Genomic DNA, 17,998 nt, shown 5'->3' with positions numbered 1-17,998 from the left:
TGTCCTTTCTGCATTTTAAGATCACTGGAACAGGGAAAATCTGATTCTTTTGTCTGTTCAGTGCCCAACCAACAAACAGCTGCACTCTGTTAGTATCAGTTTTCCCAAATCCCTCTGCTCCAGGATCCAGAAGCTTATGCAAGATTTCTGAGTGACCATGATGTGAAATGCTTTAAGTCACTAGGCATGCTTCAAAGTTGTAAGTCAGAAATAAATCTTATCAGTGATTCTACAGTCTGTAAAGCTACAGAGTAAGAAGATGCAGATAGGTCACCTTTCTGAAGCTGCACTTTAAGGGTTAAATACAACTGACTCAGAAATCACAGCCATGAGCAAGGTTGCCTGGCAAGCCTTGATGTACTTGCTTAAGTTGATATCTTATGACCCTCAATAGCTTTTCTGCTTGAATATGAACCCAGCTCCATTCTGCATGAATTTCTCTCTGCTGCTGCTACCTTCAGCACTCCTATGAACAAGGCCTACATGACGATTGGTAGGTTTGAAGTGCAGGAGCAGGAAGAGTTGCCAGCCGAAATCCCAGCTATGCTGGAGAAAGCATGTACTGCCTTTTCTGAATGGCTCAGGGGCAGTCCTGAAGCCTATTGTTTCTTAGATGTTGCAAAGATAATGCTTGTTCATGCAGTAAGATTCTTCCTCTCTGTGTTTATGTAATGCTGGCTGCCCTACTCTTACAGAGCACACACCTAATTATGAAGACTGTAATACATCATGTGATGCAATGAGGACAGGATATGATAAGTTTTTCAAAGCACATTTTGTGGCATTCAAGCAGATAACCGTATCTTTCCCCTGCGCAGTGGGCACAAATAAGTATATTTTATGGAAAATAAAATCAGAGATAGTGTGCCTTGCTACTGACCTAGTACCTATATTTGAAAACTTGAGTCAAGCACACAAAAAAAGCTCTGTAAATTGCACAAGAAAAGAAAACGTTATGACTTGCCTCACAGGGAGAGTTCCTCAAAGGAGCTGGAAATGCAGTGCTGGTCATGACAGTCTTTGCTACTGCTGGTGCTTTGCTGGTGTTGAGGAGGAGTGCACAACCTGGATGAAAGAGAAGGCAGAAGGTCAAACTGCAGCACTCACCTTCTGGTTTTGGGTCTGTGAAACCTGCCCCAAGCCTGTATTAGCTGGCTCCTACTACTGCAGAAGCCAGGGAGCAGAAGGCTTTTTCCATTTCTTAGGGATGCAGCTTCACCTACCTAACAAACACACTCAGTAACCACACCAAGTATATAGTAATTGTACATGAAAAGCGCAACTCAAGGGATCATGGAACAAAGAGAAAAATTAGGATGTGAGCGGGGGGAAAAGGCAGCAGTACCGAGAAATGGAGAAAGTAAATAGGAAAATCAGAAAGAAGAAACTAGATCAGTGTGGAAGAGGGTCAGGCAGAAGAACATTTGGTATGAAGTTGTCTAGAAAGGGTCAAGATCTGCATCTGGTGTCAGTGACGGAGACTGAGGTACCGCTCTGTACCCTCAAGGCAAAAAGGGAGCTTGCTCGAAGCACTTAGAGTGGAAAGATGGGATTTGTTTCACTGAAGGCTGAATACAAGTACACTGGAAAACCTGCTTTGTGTTTCATTCCCTCTCCTCACCATGTGTGTATCATTTCTGCTCTCTGCTGTTTATGCTCTACACTTACTGTTAACTCTCACACACCTTCTATCGAAGGGAAACGGTTGTGTTCCGGGCTTCCAATCCGCCATGGAGAAGGATGGGACGCAGAGGAGCCTGGCATCCAGCCACAATCCCCTTCTTCAAACGAACAATAAAAGCCAGAGGGAAGCTTTCCTGCAAGAGGGAAAGACACACAGACAGAAGAACCCAGATGAGCTGAGGAGGAGGCTTCTGGGCTCACACAGGAGCTACAGGGACTATTCCAGCCCGGTTCCAGGGCACCCCTGCTAGTCAGTCCTTTTGTGTGGAATTGTGCACGTCCCTGACCATGGGGAGGGAGGAGCAGAGGCAAACAACCCCCAGACTGTGGCTAAGTGACTCCCCACACATTTTGACAAACCTGAGTGAGAGGACACATCTCCCTACACACCATGAAGTCTCCTAAATACCTGGGCTCTCAACTCTCTGCAGGTATAAGCTTGCTCAAGGTTACATCTTGGAATGACTTTCCTAAGCACTGCTTTTGCAGCCCCACAGAGGGAAATCTTGGAGAGGAATAAATTCCTAACAAGATTCCTTCCCTTGCAGTCCAAGTTTCTACTCAGTCCAGCAACATGATCTCTTCTCTCTGTGAGCACTGATGTAGCCTCAGGTAAAGCACGGAATCCTTTTGTGCCTCAGTTTTTTCACCTGTGAGTCTCTTCCATGAGATGAATGGCTGAAAAGAGGATAGTTTATTTTAATCCATACTTTCAGCCTTTGAAATCCACTCATTCTGTCACTGGCTTAGGATTTCAGTTCCCAGCTTCAAACAATAGAGCTCTATTAGCTTTTTGCCTTGAAATTTGCCAGTTATAAAACAATAGACATCTCATTCAAAGCAGAAGGTAATCTCATGCCTTCCATATACTTCTCTACCTACAACCACAAGTTCTTCTTACAAAGGGTGCAAAGTATTGCTCCTTTTGATCCAAGAAAGAAGAATGATACAAGAAATCTGTTTGAAATTGCAAGATAAAATGAAATTTCATGTGCAAACACATATCCAGGATTTATTTTTTTCCTTAGCTGCTTGATAAAATCAGAATAAAAATTTCTCCACTTACAAGCAGTAGGATAGACCACAACCTTCTAAAGCAAGAGAAACTAGTGGTCAAGTGATACTGGTAATTTCTTCAGCTTCTCTATGAGAAGAGGAGGCTCCTGAACATATATTGTTGTGATTATTAGTTTTTTTTCTCCCTGAAATTATATATCTATAAAGTGGCTGTCAGATAATGAGGCACGAGTATTCAACCTCCAGATCATTCAAAATGTTTAAGTGTCAGCAGATGCCCCGGATGAGACTTCACATCAATGAAATACCTTCTCACAGGGCCCCAGTTTTGACTCACATATCTCAAAAGGCAATTGGTTGTCACTGGCACATGCACATGCTCCTTGCTGTACCCAGAGAAAACAACAACTGTGGAACACCCCAACTGCAGCATCCAGACTAGAAATATTTGATTTTCTAGGAGCCTGAATCACAACTCATTTGTCAGAGGAAAGTGAAACAAATCCTCTATCTGCATCTTTTTAGCAGGGCTAGTTTTGGACCTGGAACTTGACATAGAGGCAAGAGCCACATTTTAGTGGTATTTTGTACAAGGATCTAAACCTGTTATAAAAAAATCAAAACTTTTACTGAAGTTAAGTTTTTTTCAAGTTTTTCTTCTAAACATCTCTAAATTCATTCAGCCTGGTCTTTAAATGTGAAGCTGTTAAGCAGAGAGTTACTTTGCTGTGTTTCACCCCTTTGCAGAAGTTGATTGTATTTCATTGTGCAGCCTGAGGCTGGGATACAAAGAAAATGACAAATTCATGTGCCCTGAATTCCCACTGAAACAGCTCAGCTCGGTGTCCAACTGAATTCATGTCATGGCCATTTGCTATATAGGATGATGTAAACAAGTCAGAGCAGCAGGAGGAGTCATCTAAGTAGCAATCCCTGCCTGGAGGCCAGGAAAAGCTCACTGTCGATGAACAAGTAAGGGCATAAATAAGAAGCTATTACTTTCACAGAATATTTCATTCCTTTTCCCCAAATTAATGTTTTATGAGTTTTCAGATGTCCCATGCCAAGAATAGATTTTCTTTGCTGCTCTTTCTTACTTGTAATAAGTACAGCACCCGTGATTCCATGTACTGGGTACTCCACAGAGACCTCTTCAGCTACCACTTCTCTGCCAAGCTGTACTTCTCCATTTTATGTGTTTGTGATTGAAACTCACATTAGCACAGACACTGCACTGATGAGGGGAAGCTGATCTGACTACTGGAAAATCAAGGAAATGAGGGGGCAGGGGTTTCTCCTACTGAAACCTTCCATTTTTGATATTAACATCAGTGACAGAAGTCTCAGAAGATTTAGGCCTTAGTAAGATTAAGAGGCAACTTGTCGGTATGGGATGGAGAACAGAGTAGTCCAGTGAAACCGAACCACTGTGAGAATGTAAGGGTCTCTCCTTTTATTTGGGTGATGAAGTAGGGAAAAGCTGCCAGATGTTAAACTTGTTCTTAACCAAATATTTTCAAGCTGTCAGAAATAAATACCTTTCAAGAAAAATCTAAGTAAGTTCTTTTTCTTTAACTCATATTTTTTATCCATTAATAGCAAGAGAATTAGTAACTGATATAACTTATGAGGCAGATGGAGTCGTCTCTTGCTTCAAAACTAGGTGTAAATCAACCAGATAGTAAAGTTTAAACTTTTGGGTGAAATTCCAAGCTGATATTATAAAGAACAAAAGCATTAAACACTGCTCTGTATCTGTGGATCTTTACCAAGTTTAGGAGGAAATCTCAGAAGCCAAACAGATTAATTACTCACTAAAAGGAACCACATGTATCTTAAACATGAGTTTGTTTCAGTGAGCCAAAATCTACCAGAAATGAAGCATAAAAAGAGAAAAAACTTTTCAACAGTCAGCAGAGTTATCGTTTAATGCCAGATGGCTTTGCTGAGCTCAAAACTGCCAGAGGTTAGAATTTGTTTCTATAAGTACAGTTTTTGATAAAGAAAGAAGCAGAAGGATTAGGGTATGTAAGACAGGAACCTTACGAGCATAGCACGGCAACAGGTTGCTACTTCATCATTTTGCTTGCAGGAAGACTCTGGGCTGTATCTGGATAAAAATGAATCCCACAACTTCTTCACGGATTTTTGCCTGGAAAGTAAACTGGCCCCTGCAGAACTGATCATCAATACTTTTTCAGTCACTCATCCATGTCATCAGAAAATCAAACTTTATAGGTTCCTATTCTAGCTGCCATCTGGTGCTTTGACAGATGTGTGTGTGCAGTTCTCCAGCCACATAGCACAGCCTGAGTCACTCACTCCTTGCAGGAATCAGACACTTGTCTTCCTTATCTCACTTTCTAAGGTGTTTAACATCCTTAAATATTCAATGAGGCAGAGTGAATATTACCAGTGATCATGAGATTTATTTGAAAGATAAAGAGGACACTACTTTCACTTCCCATTCCAGATAAAATTTGTAAAATGTGGAAGTGCAGCCTCAGGAGACACTCTGGTAATCATTTTCATCTGAACTAGACCAGAACTCCAGACCACGAGCTTGGAAACTCTGCATGGAAATAGGAAATATGGGTTCAAATTCACCTAAGCAGAAGAACCAGTCCTGGGTTAATTGTATTGTGAGTGAATCCTCCAGGTTCTGGGTTTCTAGATAATAAATATACTACTGGCACCTCCATTATTTAAAATGTTTTTTTTTTTTTTTAAATATACCCATTATTTACCTAACAGGTTTGAACTGATATTTTCCCAGGATGAAATTTTTTTGTGAATTTGTGGCAGAAAGTAAAGCAGTTTTGGACTGGCCAGAATTATATGCACCTTTTTTTTAGTAAAATTTCAACTTTTGCCCTGACTTGCTGCCCTGCAATGAAAGATTATTGAAACAAAATCCCAGATACTGTTAACTAAAAAGAGAAGTACAAAACTCCTAAGAAAAATTCACCCTTCCTGTAAAGAAGAGCCTTGCCTGTCTGTATCAGTAAATATTTTGAGTTTTCATGTCTGTCTTGTACCATACAATGTACATTACATGTGATTACTACAGTAAGAGAAAGTATGCTGGGTTTTTTGCAGTAAGTTATATCCACATGTTGTGTGATTTGGAAAACTACTTATACAGAACTCGTTGCTTAGCATTAATAGATAAATTTGCTGAAGCCTTAGGCATGAGTTGTGAACTTTCACCAGATATGCTGAACTTTCCACTCAGTCAAGTAAGAGAAGACCTCAGAGCTGGTTCAAGACAGAAGATAAGGAATTCGTTAACAGAAGCTACAATGTTAGAAATAAGAAACATCCTACCTAGAGGCAAGGAAGGGACCCAATGAAGAATGGGAAGAGCCCCCAGAGCCTCATATGGGGAACAACTGGCCCAAACAGTCACATGAGGGCTGGGGAATTCAGATTGACTATAATCAACCAAGGACTTCTTTGTTCAAGGTCTCCCTTTGGAAACACCCAGCTCCAGCTATTACAGCATTTTAAAAAAGGGTACTTTTACAGAGGAATCTATCTTTCAGTTTATGAATTCAGCAGAAACCTAGAGTCAAAGCCTGCCATGGTGGCTGGCATGTGTAATTTCCATAACACAGAAAAGAATTTACTAGCAGAGACATGCCACCAGTGCTATCTGGAGTATTAATGTGTGTCTGCAATGTATGCTCTGCAAAGTAATTTCTAGTGTGACACTTCCATCAGGCTGGTAAATCTCTATGTCTGATCCCGAGTCAATACACATGCACAGTTCGGCATCTCATTTCACATCTGCCTCTTTGAAGCTGTCTTTTACTCCTGCAAGGATATCTGATTATGACTCAAACAGCAAAATGCTTTTCTCTAGGGGTCATCCCTCTCTGTTCTACAATTTCTACACAGACTAATTGGTTGCAAAGCAGAGCAAGCACCATGACGTTTCATTGGCCATTAATAAGTAAAGAGATGTTCGCCAACAGCAGGCTTTAGAGAGATCCTTTTCAGCTAACAAAAATCAAATTAATATGAAAAAAATTTAAAATCATAATAAAACCAATCAGTACCTGCAAAGCTAAAAGACTATGAAAGGCAAAAAACTCCAACATCTCCTTGAAGCTCAAAGATAGAAGCCTTTGATAATGGCATGTTTAAAACCTCTCGCCTCAGTTTTGAGCATAGCTACATCTTTTTCTGACAGCTCTTTTGTGTAAGCAGAACCATTTGGGAAACCCTTTTCTCTGCTTGATAAATCTGAATCACTTTTTACCACACTTGCAAAAAGCTGATGAAAATATCCGTGCTGCTCAGGAGTAAAATGACAAGTAAAATGCTGAAAGATGACATATGTTTTGTGTTAGGCTGCCATGCAGATATAACTGACACCACAAACATTAGATCACTTCTCTGTTTTGTGTAAGAAGCCTCATGGCAACAAAATTCAACACGGTAAAGAAGCAAAAGCAGAAGGATCAGCCATAGAACTGAGCAGGCTTGTGGGTGGATAAGCAGGCATATCCACAGCCTGGGCTCTTGCTCAGGCAAGCCATGCTTTTTTGTTCCTTGAGTGGAAGATAGTGCTTTTTAGACCCTTTGGCTAGAAGCAAGAGCTCTCATTTCCAGTACCTATGGATGAATGCAAGCCATGTGATCTTCTCCTCAAGCTGGGAAGTGATGCTCTGCTAAACAGCTGGCTAAATATCTTCTGCTTTTTACATTTTCTCACCAACATTCTCAGTACAGTCTTTTGCCAACACAGCTGCAAGTGCCATATTGCCTTGTGGAAACAGCTACAGATGAATGGAGGGAGAAACCACAACCAAACAAAGCCCTGTGAACAACATATGCCAGAGAGGGATTGGGCGCTTTTCCACTGGGCTCATCATGGGGTACAGGGTGGCAGCAAGGGGCAAAAGCAGAGCCAGCTTCCTGATACAGGAATATGGACAACATACCCACCCCCAAGTGCACCCAATGTCTGAAAATAACAGGCAAGCATGTTCCTCTAGGCCTACCCCATCCCATGGTGGCATTTAGTTTGCATCCATGATTGGTACAATTCTATCATGTGAACTCTGCTCTTCCCTCTGGTATAGACAGGATAACTCCCACAAGGCAGAGCCATTTATGGCACACAGGCACCAAAGTGTATCTGGACATACAGTTGAGGGTAAATAATGTTTCTCTACTTCCAATGAAATGAAAATGCATCCAACCTTTTTTTGATTATAGAGTAGAACACAATGGAAATGCCATTATGAGGTTTTAGAGGTCTATTTTAAAGCTCTTAGGTGGAAATAAGGTTTCAATATTACTAATATGAAGCATTATTGGTTCTAAGGAGCTGCAAGCCCACAGTGCCGACACTGTTCCTGTGAGCTTAATGGTCACTGAGTGTGTCATTAAAGAATATAATTTCAAATTGTAACAACATCTAAAATGATGGAGAAGCATGTAATTTCAAGCTTTTAACTAGTTTACTAGATGATCTCAGGTCAAACCAATGTTCTCCACACCAATAAAGTCTGTAACTTTATTTCTTTGTTAGCAGCAAAGAAGTCAAATCTGCTAGAAGTTGTATATCACTCATGTTAACTTTTTACTAGAAACAGCAAACACGTTTCCTACAAACCAAATCAACACAGTTCTACTCTACTGTAACAGCCCACAGGCTTGATCAGCTGTGGCACATACACTTTGAATAATGAACTCTCAATGCTTATTTTTCATGATCTGCCCTGTAGACAACCATACAGCTGGCAATCCACCGCTCCTAACTATTTGTAGACTGGCAGATGGGAGGATGCTGGAGGTAGAATGTACAGAGGTATAAAAAAGTGATAAGGCACCTTCAAGATAGTTAAAGGAAGGTCCTAAAGTATCTAAGTTCCACAGCACATTCTAGAAAGTACTTAGGCACAGCAAGTTTTTAGAAAACTCAGGCTGCTATCTATCTTCTGCTGTATGTTATTGGACTATTGACTCCTGAAGAGAGGGTAGAAAACCAGAGGAATTACAAAGACACAGGAGTTGGTCAAAGACAAGCTACTGGCTCTACTCATTTTTCATCTTAGAAGTTTTCTCCTTCCTCTCCCCCCCCGCCACATGCTGCACTACATTTGATTAAAGGCTCTAACCAGCTACACATTTCATAATTCTGTAAGACATCTAGCTCTTCAGGCTATACTTCCTTTGCATTTTTGATCAGGACACTGGAAGTGATGAAGCACTGAGAGCATGTTAAGAAGCTGCTGCAGAACTGATGTAGGCGAGCCCAGAAATATCAAATGGTGTACTCCAAGCAGACGCCCAGAAAAACAGCATATGTTATGGGGGATACAGGTCTTTTGATAGTACCAAATGAGTCTGTTAGTGCTAAAGTATCAGACATGAAAGTTCAAACCAATCAATGCCTCTGGAAAAGGATGGTACAACCTCGGGGTTAGGATTTACTCACTGCACATATCTCCCTCATCTTCTCCCTCAGCGCAGTCCTGGATGAAGTCACACGCCTGTCCCAGCCTGATCGCCGTTCCATTCCAGCAGCTGAAGGAACCCTCCAGAGCCATTTTTGAGAGAGCAGCAGATCCTAGAGGAAAAGAAAAAAACAACAAAAACACTTCAGAAAACCAAATTCCTTTCAACCAACAGGTGATAGCATCCTGCGTAACACTGAAGGGACAAACACCTTGTGAAATCTCCTCAATTCAATACTTACCCGATAATTACTTTTTTGACTTGTTTAATCTTGCTAAATACCTAATGGTCCAGCTAATAGAGAATTTCAGTTCCCCAGGCCTTTCTGGTGCTATAATATGGAAGGCAGCTTTGACTTCTGGAGGGCTTAAATCCTGCAGCCTGCACTGGTACTTCTCAAGAACACAATGCACATGATGGGTTTTTAATTGTGTGAATTTACTGCTGCACTGGCAGACCTGAAGACTGATATCCTCTCTATCTAGCTCAGGAGTAACATGGCTACAGCATTTAGAAAGAGCACAAGCTTTCATCATCTCTCCTGGCAACATACATTACCTTTGTTTTGGGTGTATTGTGTCATCATATTCTCAGCAGAAGAGAAAACAGTTCAATCTCTACTTGTAGTTTTCTTTCTCTTCGACACCTACTCCTGCTCCTGCATCCTGCACTCCCTTGAGTCAGGGAGCCCACAGCAGACTACATCTACCAAGAGACAAAAGTCACCCATTCATTTTTCCTGTGCTAAGCAGCAAAAGACGTCCAGAAATGTGCAAAGGAGCCATCTCCTATGAAATGAGGTCATCAAACATTACAATTAGAGGTCAGTCTCATCCATTCAGAAATGATCCTGAGTAATTTTCTCTAAGAATCATCCTTTTCTGGAGTCACTTTATTCCCTTGACAGCTGAGAAGTCAGATATCAAGCAGCCCGACAGGTATCGCTTTCCTTACTGTAGGAATTCTCTCCTCCCAAGTCCTTTGTGATGATGCTTAGGACAAGGCTTTCTTTTTCAAATTTAATTTTTTTTTGAGAGGCCCATGCTCTAGATCAGACACCTGAAGGAGGCAGGAATTAGTTCAGCAACGCCCTGAAGTCAGTGTATTTGGAGGAGGCTAAGATTGAGAAATGCCAGAGTTCCTTTCACAAAAATCTGAGTGTGAGTGCAGTTGACTGACACCTTCCTGACTCTGCCAAGATGTGCTTCCAGTCACTGCTGGAAGACAAGCCCAGAAGAACAAAGAGATCTGTGCTGTGAATTCCCTATTGCAGCAATAACTGCCCTGTCTCATATGAAATGGGTAAATGCTCCAAATTAAACCAAAGCTTCTGGGCAGAGAGAGACATTGTTTGCCTAACTCATCCATGCTCACTAAACAGTGCAGCTACATCATGTTCTCTGGTACTACAGGGAGCTGGAAATTACTGGTGATTCAATTAGATGTGCACTTGATATTTTTATTTATACTGCCTGCCAAAACTAAAAATTAATGAAGCATGCAGGAAAACAACCACTATTTCTCTACAAGCTCATTTTACGGTGCAAATCATTCAGGAGTGGGGGGAATACATCCCAAACCCCTTTAATAAAGGACCATGGCTCCTGAAAAGGATGCTCTGTGTTAGTGTCAGCCCAATTTTTTTCCTTTCCTTGGAGCAATCCTGGCTTGCCACATACAGGCTGCACAATGCCCTTGTATTTCAGTCAGGGTCAAGGCATGACTACAGAGGAGAAGCTTTGCAAGAAAAATAGACAGAGTAACTCGGATTTGGCTGCTGACAATTTCTGTGGGCTCCTTGGTGAGGATTTATGGCAGTGAGATGGTATCTCCCTTGGCTTTGCTGAACTTCCTACTAAAAATGCATTCTCAGAGACACCGCTGAGAGCCTTCCCTATGTGAGGTGCAAAGCTCTTCACATGCCACTAGCCAGACACAGTGGGCCCAGGTCAGTGTGCAAATGGGCACTACAAAGCTGTAAGAAGTGACTCTGGTAACTCAGTAGGTGATCCCTTCTCCTACGGGTGTGCAATGAACCTGCGTAGCACCCTGTTTTTGGAAGTACCACCAGAAAAAAAGTTAGGAGACATGTCCCAGAGCACTTCCATGAGTTAGCAACATCATGACATTCTTAAAAGATCCTGAAATTCTACTGAAATTCAGCAGTACTCTTGTCTCTCTGAATTACCCCATAGATGGTTTTGAACCCCCTGTTTATTACCAGCTTTCATGTCCCACTCAGTTTATCTGCAATCTTTTCACAGTGTCCATGTTTTATTCCAGCAGCTACAGAGATTTAGAGGAGTCCTTACTGTAGGCAATGGGGTTGTTCTGTTCATTCAATTCATTATAACTTTTTAAAGGCACTCACTTTTCCAAGCACTCAACTACATGAACACTAACTATAATGGAACCAAGGCATTCAGGAGAAGTTACTTGTCTTCCCAGGTGTTTTTTGTTGCAGCCTGGGGGCACAATTCTCCTGAAGCCAACTGACTAATATTTGAAATATGTCAGTTGCAACTGGGAATCGGGCAATTCCAGGAGCTATTCCTCCAAAACAAAGCAGCAGATTTGCATGCTCATTCATCTCTGTGGAGACAGGGCTTGAATTAGCTCAGATTTGCATTAGACCAACATATACGTGCTCCTTGTATAGGTTAGAGAACACAAATCGCAAAGCTGCAGCCCGTGGAATGGCTGGGCTCTGTTACACTGCATGATTTATTCCTGTCTTGTTTGCTTGCTTACTGTGTGCACAAAGGCAAAATGAATTGGAGAAAGGAGATGACTAACTAGTAGAACAAATAGATAACCAAAAAAAGCACAAATACAAATAATCTTTTTAATGGGCTACTTAATGCAGATGTTTGCATCCAAGCTCAAGGAAACTCAAATTTTAATTAAAATACTTTGTAAGAAAAACAAACGTTTGATCTTTTCAGTTCCCAGCCCAAATTACTCCTGGCAAAACGAACCAGAATGACCTGGATCACTGAGTGAAGTGGCCTCAACTCACACACAGGAGATGTGTAAGGAAAGGAAAATGAGTGGTATCAAATGAGTATCAGAGTAAAATTTGTGGGAGACATCCTTTATATTTACAGCAGTGTTTATGTAGCCAGTGGCACCCATAAATTACAGCAGTAATTAAGCTGTACCCCAGCTGGCTTGGAGGCTTATAAATCATTATTTAAACAGCAGCATTAAATAAATGGCATTTCAGGCTCTAAATTGAAAGTAGAAACAACTCCTTTGGGAACAAGTGCTGACTTTGTACCTCACAGGTCCTGCTTCTCAACACAGTCCAGCCCCGGCTGTGTTCAAATCCAGTACCAGACCCTGGACACAAATGACAGCCTGGGATCTTTACTGCCCATGCTTTTGGACTTGGTTTCCATATATCAGGATGGAAAGAGGAAAATCATGTGCCTTAGCCTAATGCAGGACCAGCAATTTACTGCTCAGACTGTGGGACCCAAGGGGATGTATTTCAATTCTCAACAGATTTTCTCAGACTTGGGTTTCCTCTTCTCTCCTTCCCTGTCCCTTGACCAGCAGAGAAATCACAGTGTACTGTCAAGCTCTGGCAAGTCTGAGGAGCATGGCCAGAAAGTTCGGGGTGTTTGATCACTGCAAAATGGGAAACTTCGACTTCCTGTCGGCACACTTGGCCAGGTGGGATGGAAGAAATTCTTGTAGGCATCCACAAAAATATCTCTTATCTGGAAAACTGGCTATGCTGCTAATTAGCATGCAGGGTTTAATGAAGCTGAACATAATTATACCTTCACATGCTACATTCAACTTCTTAGACCATAATTTTTAATTCTACTGAAAGCTTTTGGGACAAACACAGGCAGGTGAAGCACTCCTGTTCAGCACACATTACAACAGGGGAGTTTAATAGGACAGTGCTTGATTGCTGCTTAAAAACTGTCTCATTTGTACTCCACAAAAATTCCAAAGACCTGGGATAAAGGTACAGTGTTGTCCCATTTTACCAGCAAGAAGCTTCTCTCTGGGCTATCCTTGAGGAGCTGAATTGGACATGATTGAGTTGATTTCAGTGGTTCTCAAGGCAAGACCCTGTATGCCCACAAGGTGAAAAACTTCCATTTTTAATTCCATGTATGTAGCAAAAAATACCTACCCATGAAAGTCCACCATGTTTATCTAACCAAATGTGTTACCTCTCAAAACAGAGAAAGTTTCCTACTGTTTAATTACATCTTTTAAAAATGTTTTCCAGTGGGCTAGTGCTGCAGCCTAATGTGCCTCCACCAAATGCCACTTAAAAATCTGGGGTTGTACAAGCTTGTTGATGATGTGTGTCTGTCATAACAATTTGTCATTAACTTCTCAATTTCACCTGCCCCTTCTTTGGCTTGAGTTCAAAGCTTTGACTCGGGTATTTACAAAAACATTACTTGGGGCATTGACAGGTTGTGAGAAAAAAAGAAAAGCTGCTGTCTAGCTATAAAAGGATAGTGAGAACTTGGGGGAGTTTCTGATTATTGATTTTTCCATTATTTGCCATTTCTGATGAGTACATATTTCCTCACTCTTTAACTCCAATCCTCCAGCAGCACAGACATTCAAAGGCTGCTGACTCTGTGCTGGGGATAGCCCTATTCCAGGATAGCCATATTCCAGGACAAAGTAAATTTGCTATTTCTACAAGTCACTAATCCCCATGCTTTTACCATTAGACAAGCTGGAAGGTATGAAATAAAGGAGGAAAGAAAGTGAGAGAGGAAAGATTAAGTTCATGTTTGAGGGGAGCGAAGCCATCCTTGGCAAATGGCCATTGAACTCCACATGACACAGGGCAGATCACATAAATCAGAACTTTCACAGCGAGCTACACTGCTCCCATTTTCCAGCCACCCACCCCAGGACACCTGTATCCAGATCAGCAAGGAACCTGAGTAGTTGCAGCTGCAAATGAGACCAATGAGAGAAATACTTGGAAAACGCATTGCCCTCAAAAAATGCTTTGAAAAAAAGGCTGGATTCTATGTTTCTCACACCAGGAAGTCAAAATTGGTCAACGCTTCATAATTTCTGACTTCAGTATTTGTAACAGCATTGTTACTGTTACTGTCATTGCCGAAGGATGCAAGTGAAGCCACATTTGTAGGAGGAAGAGTTCACTTTTTTATTAGACTGCCTGCTACAGGCAGAAAAAACAGCCCATGTTTGTATATGCCTAAAAGCTCACCCATTTTTCCAGTTACATAAACTGCCTTTAATCTTCTTACTTCACTTCCTAAACATAAATGGGAATAAACTCATCACAAGAGCTCTGTGATGTTCATTTCATTACCACTTGTGAGGAACTAAGATGGTATGATAACAGGCATGAAAAAACCTGTAAGGAAATAATTTACTCTGTCTTCATAGTGCAGTTTGAATAATTTACAGTGTAAAATGAACAGGGCCATACCTTTGATGAAGGCAGGACAGAGGGTAGCAAATAACTTCCCATTGAGAGGGCATGCTAAGGGTGCAGCATTCCCACAGCGAGCTACTACAAAGGGAGAAAACTGGCTCATTAGAGCCATGTAGAAACAGAATTTTCACCGCAAAGACAATGTCAACATTTCAAAATGTATCTAACCAGAAAATAAAAATCCCCAAAGTTCTCGCAGAACAAAAGATTCAAATCAATTCCAGGTTAGAAAACTGACTTCAGGGGTTTCAACACATAAGTAATACTGTCATAAACCCCAGAAATTTGAAAACACTTGAATTAAGACAAAAATAAAACACTGAGCAGGAAACTCAAGAGGGGACTTACTGGTTTGGAACCCACTCATGCCGATAACTCAGCCAGCTCAGTTCTAATGTGCCGTCCCTCTCTGCTGCTTCAAAGTAGGGATGCTGTGTTTAGTATACAAATTTCAAACATCTGCTCCTTCTGCATTGCCTAATGCCAGCAGGATTGCTTACACAGAAGAGAGCTCTCAGCACACCTGAGGAGCTGGCACTTGCTCACTGCCACATTTCAGTTGCAAGAACTCTCTCCAGAGTTGTGCAGCATTCAGACTACTCAGGCCCTCTGTGTTCTCTCAGAAATGTTTTTGCCCAGGTCTAGTTGCTTTTCCTGCCTTCTGACTGAATGACTTCCCAACAATAATGTTGGTGTGATGTATCGCCCCTGAATTTACAGAGAAAAATAGCTTTGTTAAAAAACTATAATGAAATAAGAATGTGGAAAGAGAAGTTAGATGGATTTCACACGTTCTCAATTTTCAATTAGGAAAGTTGGCTGAGGGTCTTCATAGTTCCTGAGACAACAAAAAATCGTTGAGTGCAATAAATGACATGATAATGTTTTCCCCTATTAATCTTGCACAAAATCTAGCTGCTTCTTTTGTTTTTTTTGTTAGGCCTTATGGTAACATATGTTACGTACCAATCAATAAGCAGCTCCAACTGCACATCCAAAAATTAACAGTAAACAACTAAACAGCAGCAGTGAATTTTATAATGAAAGTGTGATTTTCCATCATGCAGTGATACCTACATATTCCGTGGCATCTACTAAATTGAAAAGGGCCAAAAGAGATGGAGAATACTTAGTGTATGAAATACTGTGCATACATAGTCAGTGGACCATTTTTAAATTTCATCTAACACAGTAGATCTTTAAGGCTTTCATCCATAAATGTGAACATTCTGACTTAGAATAATCCAGTGGGATAGAGTAATTTTATTAAAATCCCAAATCTCATTTCTTTTGGTTGCTTTTCATTGCCCTTGTTTCAGTATCAGGCTGCATTTACTGTTTGATTCCCCTTTTCTCTTGGGTACTATTGCATCTTTCTAGGTACCACTGCACCTTTGTGAGATTAAAAAACACCAACAAAAACACCTCTCCCCTAGGTGTCATTTTTCTCCTAAAACAAGTGAATGCTGTATATTTGTAACAGTAAGAAACTGGTAAAAGGAAAAAAAAAAAAACAAACAAAAACCTAAAAAAAAAAGGCCAAAAAACCCTTTTCTATGACTTCCTGTGAATTTTTCAAAATACATACCTTGTAGAGGGAAAATAAAAAGTTCCAACTTCTATTATTAGCCCTGCTATTCCCATCAGACCTCTCTGGGTCTGAATAGGCTTGGAGACCAGCTCTTATCAGCCAGCAATCTTTTCCATGGGAAACACCAGCAGACTGATTGCTGGCTCACTGAAAGATGAATGCTGCTTGCTACATGGGGTGGACGCTGACAAAATCATGAGGTGGTTAAGTTCTCTAAGCTTATTTACAGACAGCAGGAACAGATTTAGCACGGGTTCTACCTCAGCATCAGATACAGAACTGAGTGTGAAATAAAACAAGGCTGCTGGAGAAAGGACATGAAAACTGTGCTTCCAAACCTCATGTGTGGCTCTTGGGGAAACTGTAAGAGCTGATTAGATAGGAAATACATGTAATTTTCCACATTTTGCTTCTTAGAAGGCTTAGTTCAAATCCATTTTCAATTATTAAGGTAAGTGTTATCTTTGCCTCTTCCAGTTCTGCAGTTCCAAGCACAACCAACGCTGCCGCTGTACACAGCAGATATTTTTCAATTCTTGGTTCTTAAAAACAGCACAACAAGAAAACCACAAAGATCAATAACATTTTAAAGATGAGGAAACGGAGGTACTTGTCAACCAATTTCAATCACATAAATGAGCTTGTAAATTGCTCAAACCAGATTCTCTCACTGACTCCTGCTGCTTCCTGTACCAGTTGGACTGAAGATGGCCAGATTCAAGTCAAAAGTAGAGACTGGAGAATATTTTCATGGCTCGTCAAGAGCTGATTTCACACAGGTCAGATATAACCTCTCTCTTAACCCTGCAACAGCAGCATCTCAGCAAACCCTCTTTTAACATTGCCAATCCAGCCAACAAGAGATGTATATTCATATGCCTGGTCATGAGAAACACAAATAAAAGTATGAGACTTAACTGTATTCAAACAGCATTTTAGGAATCAGATTTTTCATTTCTAAAATGCAATTCTCTTTCTGTAACTGTTTTAAGCACTCTCTCTGCTTTAGATGTCAGCAGTGTTAAGGTTTTTGGCCTCACTACAGATGGGTTGCTGGGGGTGGTAGGTGGAATATCACAAATCAGCACAACCCTGAGCATGCACTCAGCAGAGTGCACAGACTCATCCTCACACCACAGCCAATGCCTTACTGTGCAAAGCAGTGGCCCCACAGTGGAAGACCAATTGTTGTTCCAGGTAGAAGCAGAAGCTTGCTTGGGGAAGAAAGTTTCCTGTTGTGCCCTTTTCCACTGTGCCAACCTCTACAGTTGTGTGAATGCAGCAAGCTGTCATCAAGCAGCTGATTTCCACTTTGAAAAAGTGAGCAACAATACCTCAAACCCACAAATAATAACCAAAATGAAATTGCACATGAACACTTGCCGTGAGGAAGAGCAATAACGACACACAACAGGTTTGCCACTGGGAGGGACTTCATGTGCATGGATGCTTTTAGTTCTGGGGAAGCAGAAGGAAAGTCTCGGTGTCACCCTACCTCCACACATCGCTGAACACCAAGAAGTTATGGATGCAGTGACTCACGGGTCACTGTTCCAGCTGGATGCACCAACAACTGCCAACATCTCAGTGCTCTGAAGCCAGTCCAGAGGGACAGAGGGCCAGCACAATTCTGTGCACTTCTCTTCCAGGCTGTGCTTCAAGGCCTTGCTATGCTTGAACAACATTATCCCACAAGCAAAGCTGCTGAAGGTCAGTGGCCCTTAACATCAAAAAGAGCCTGGAGAAGGACACCTTCCTGGGGTCCACATCTCTGCCCAAGG

General features: G+C 41.3%; 1 protein-coding gene across 2 annotated transcripts in view; it reads right to left on the bottom strand.

Annotated features, from left to right (window-relative positions):
- ALK (ALK receptor tyrosine kinase) overlaps window positions 1-17,998 on the bottom strand; it is a 313,097-nt gene that overhangs the window by 69,496 nt on the left and 225,603 nt on the right. For both annotated transcript variants that reach the window (XM_039569696.1, XM_039569697.1), the window contains exons 6-8: window positions 9,152-9,283; window positions 1,686-1,817; window positions 965-1,065 (exon numbers count right to left, since the gene is read on the bottom strand). In XM_039569696.1, the coding sequence (XP_039425630.1) occupies window positions 965-1,065; window positions 1,686-1,817; window positions 9,152-9,283 (365 nt within the window). The remainder of the gene's footprint in view (window positions 1-964; window positions 1,066-1,685; window positions 1,818-9,151; window positions 9,284-17,998) is intronic.

Source organism: Corvus cornix, chromosome 3 (assembly GCF_000738735.6).
Source record: "Corvus cornix cornix isolate S_Up_H32 chromosome 3, ASM73873v5, whole genome shotgun sequence".
Classification (NCBI taxonomy): domain Eukaryota; kingdom Metazoa; phylum Chordata; class Aves; order Passeriformes; family Corvidae; genus Corvus; species Corvus cornix.
This window is presented reverse-complemented; position numbering and strand designations above follow the sequence as displayed.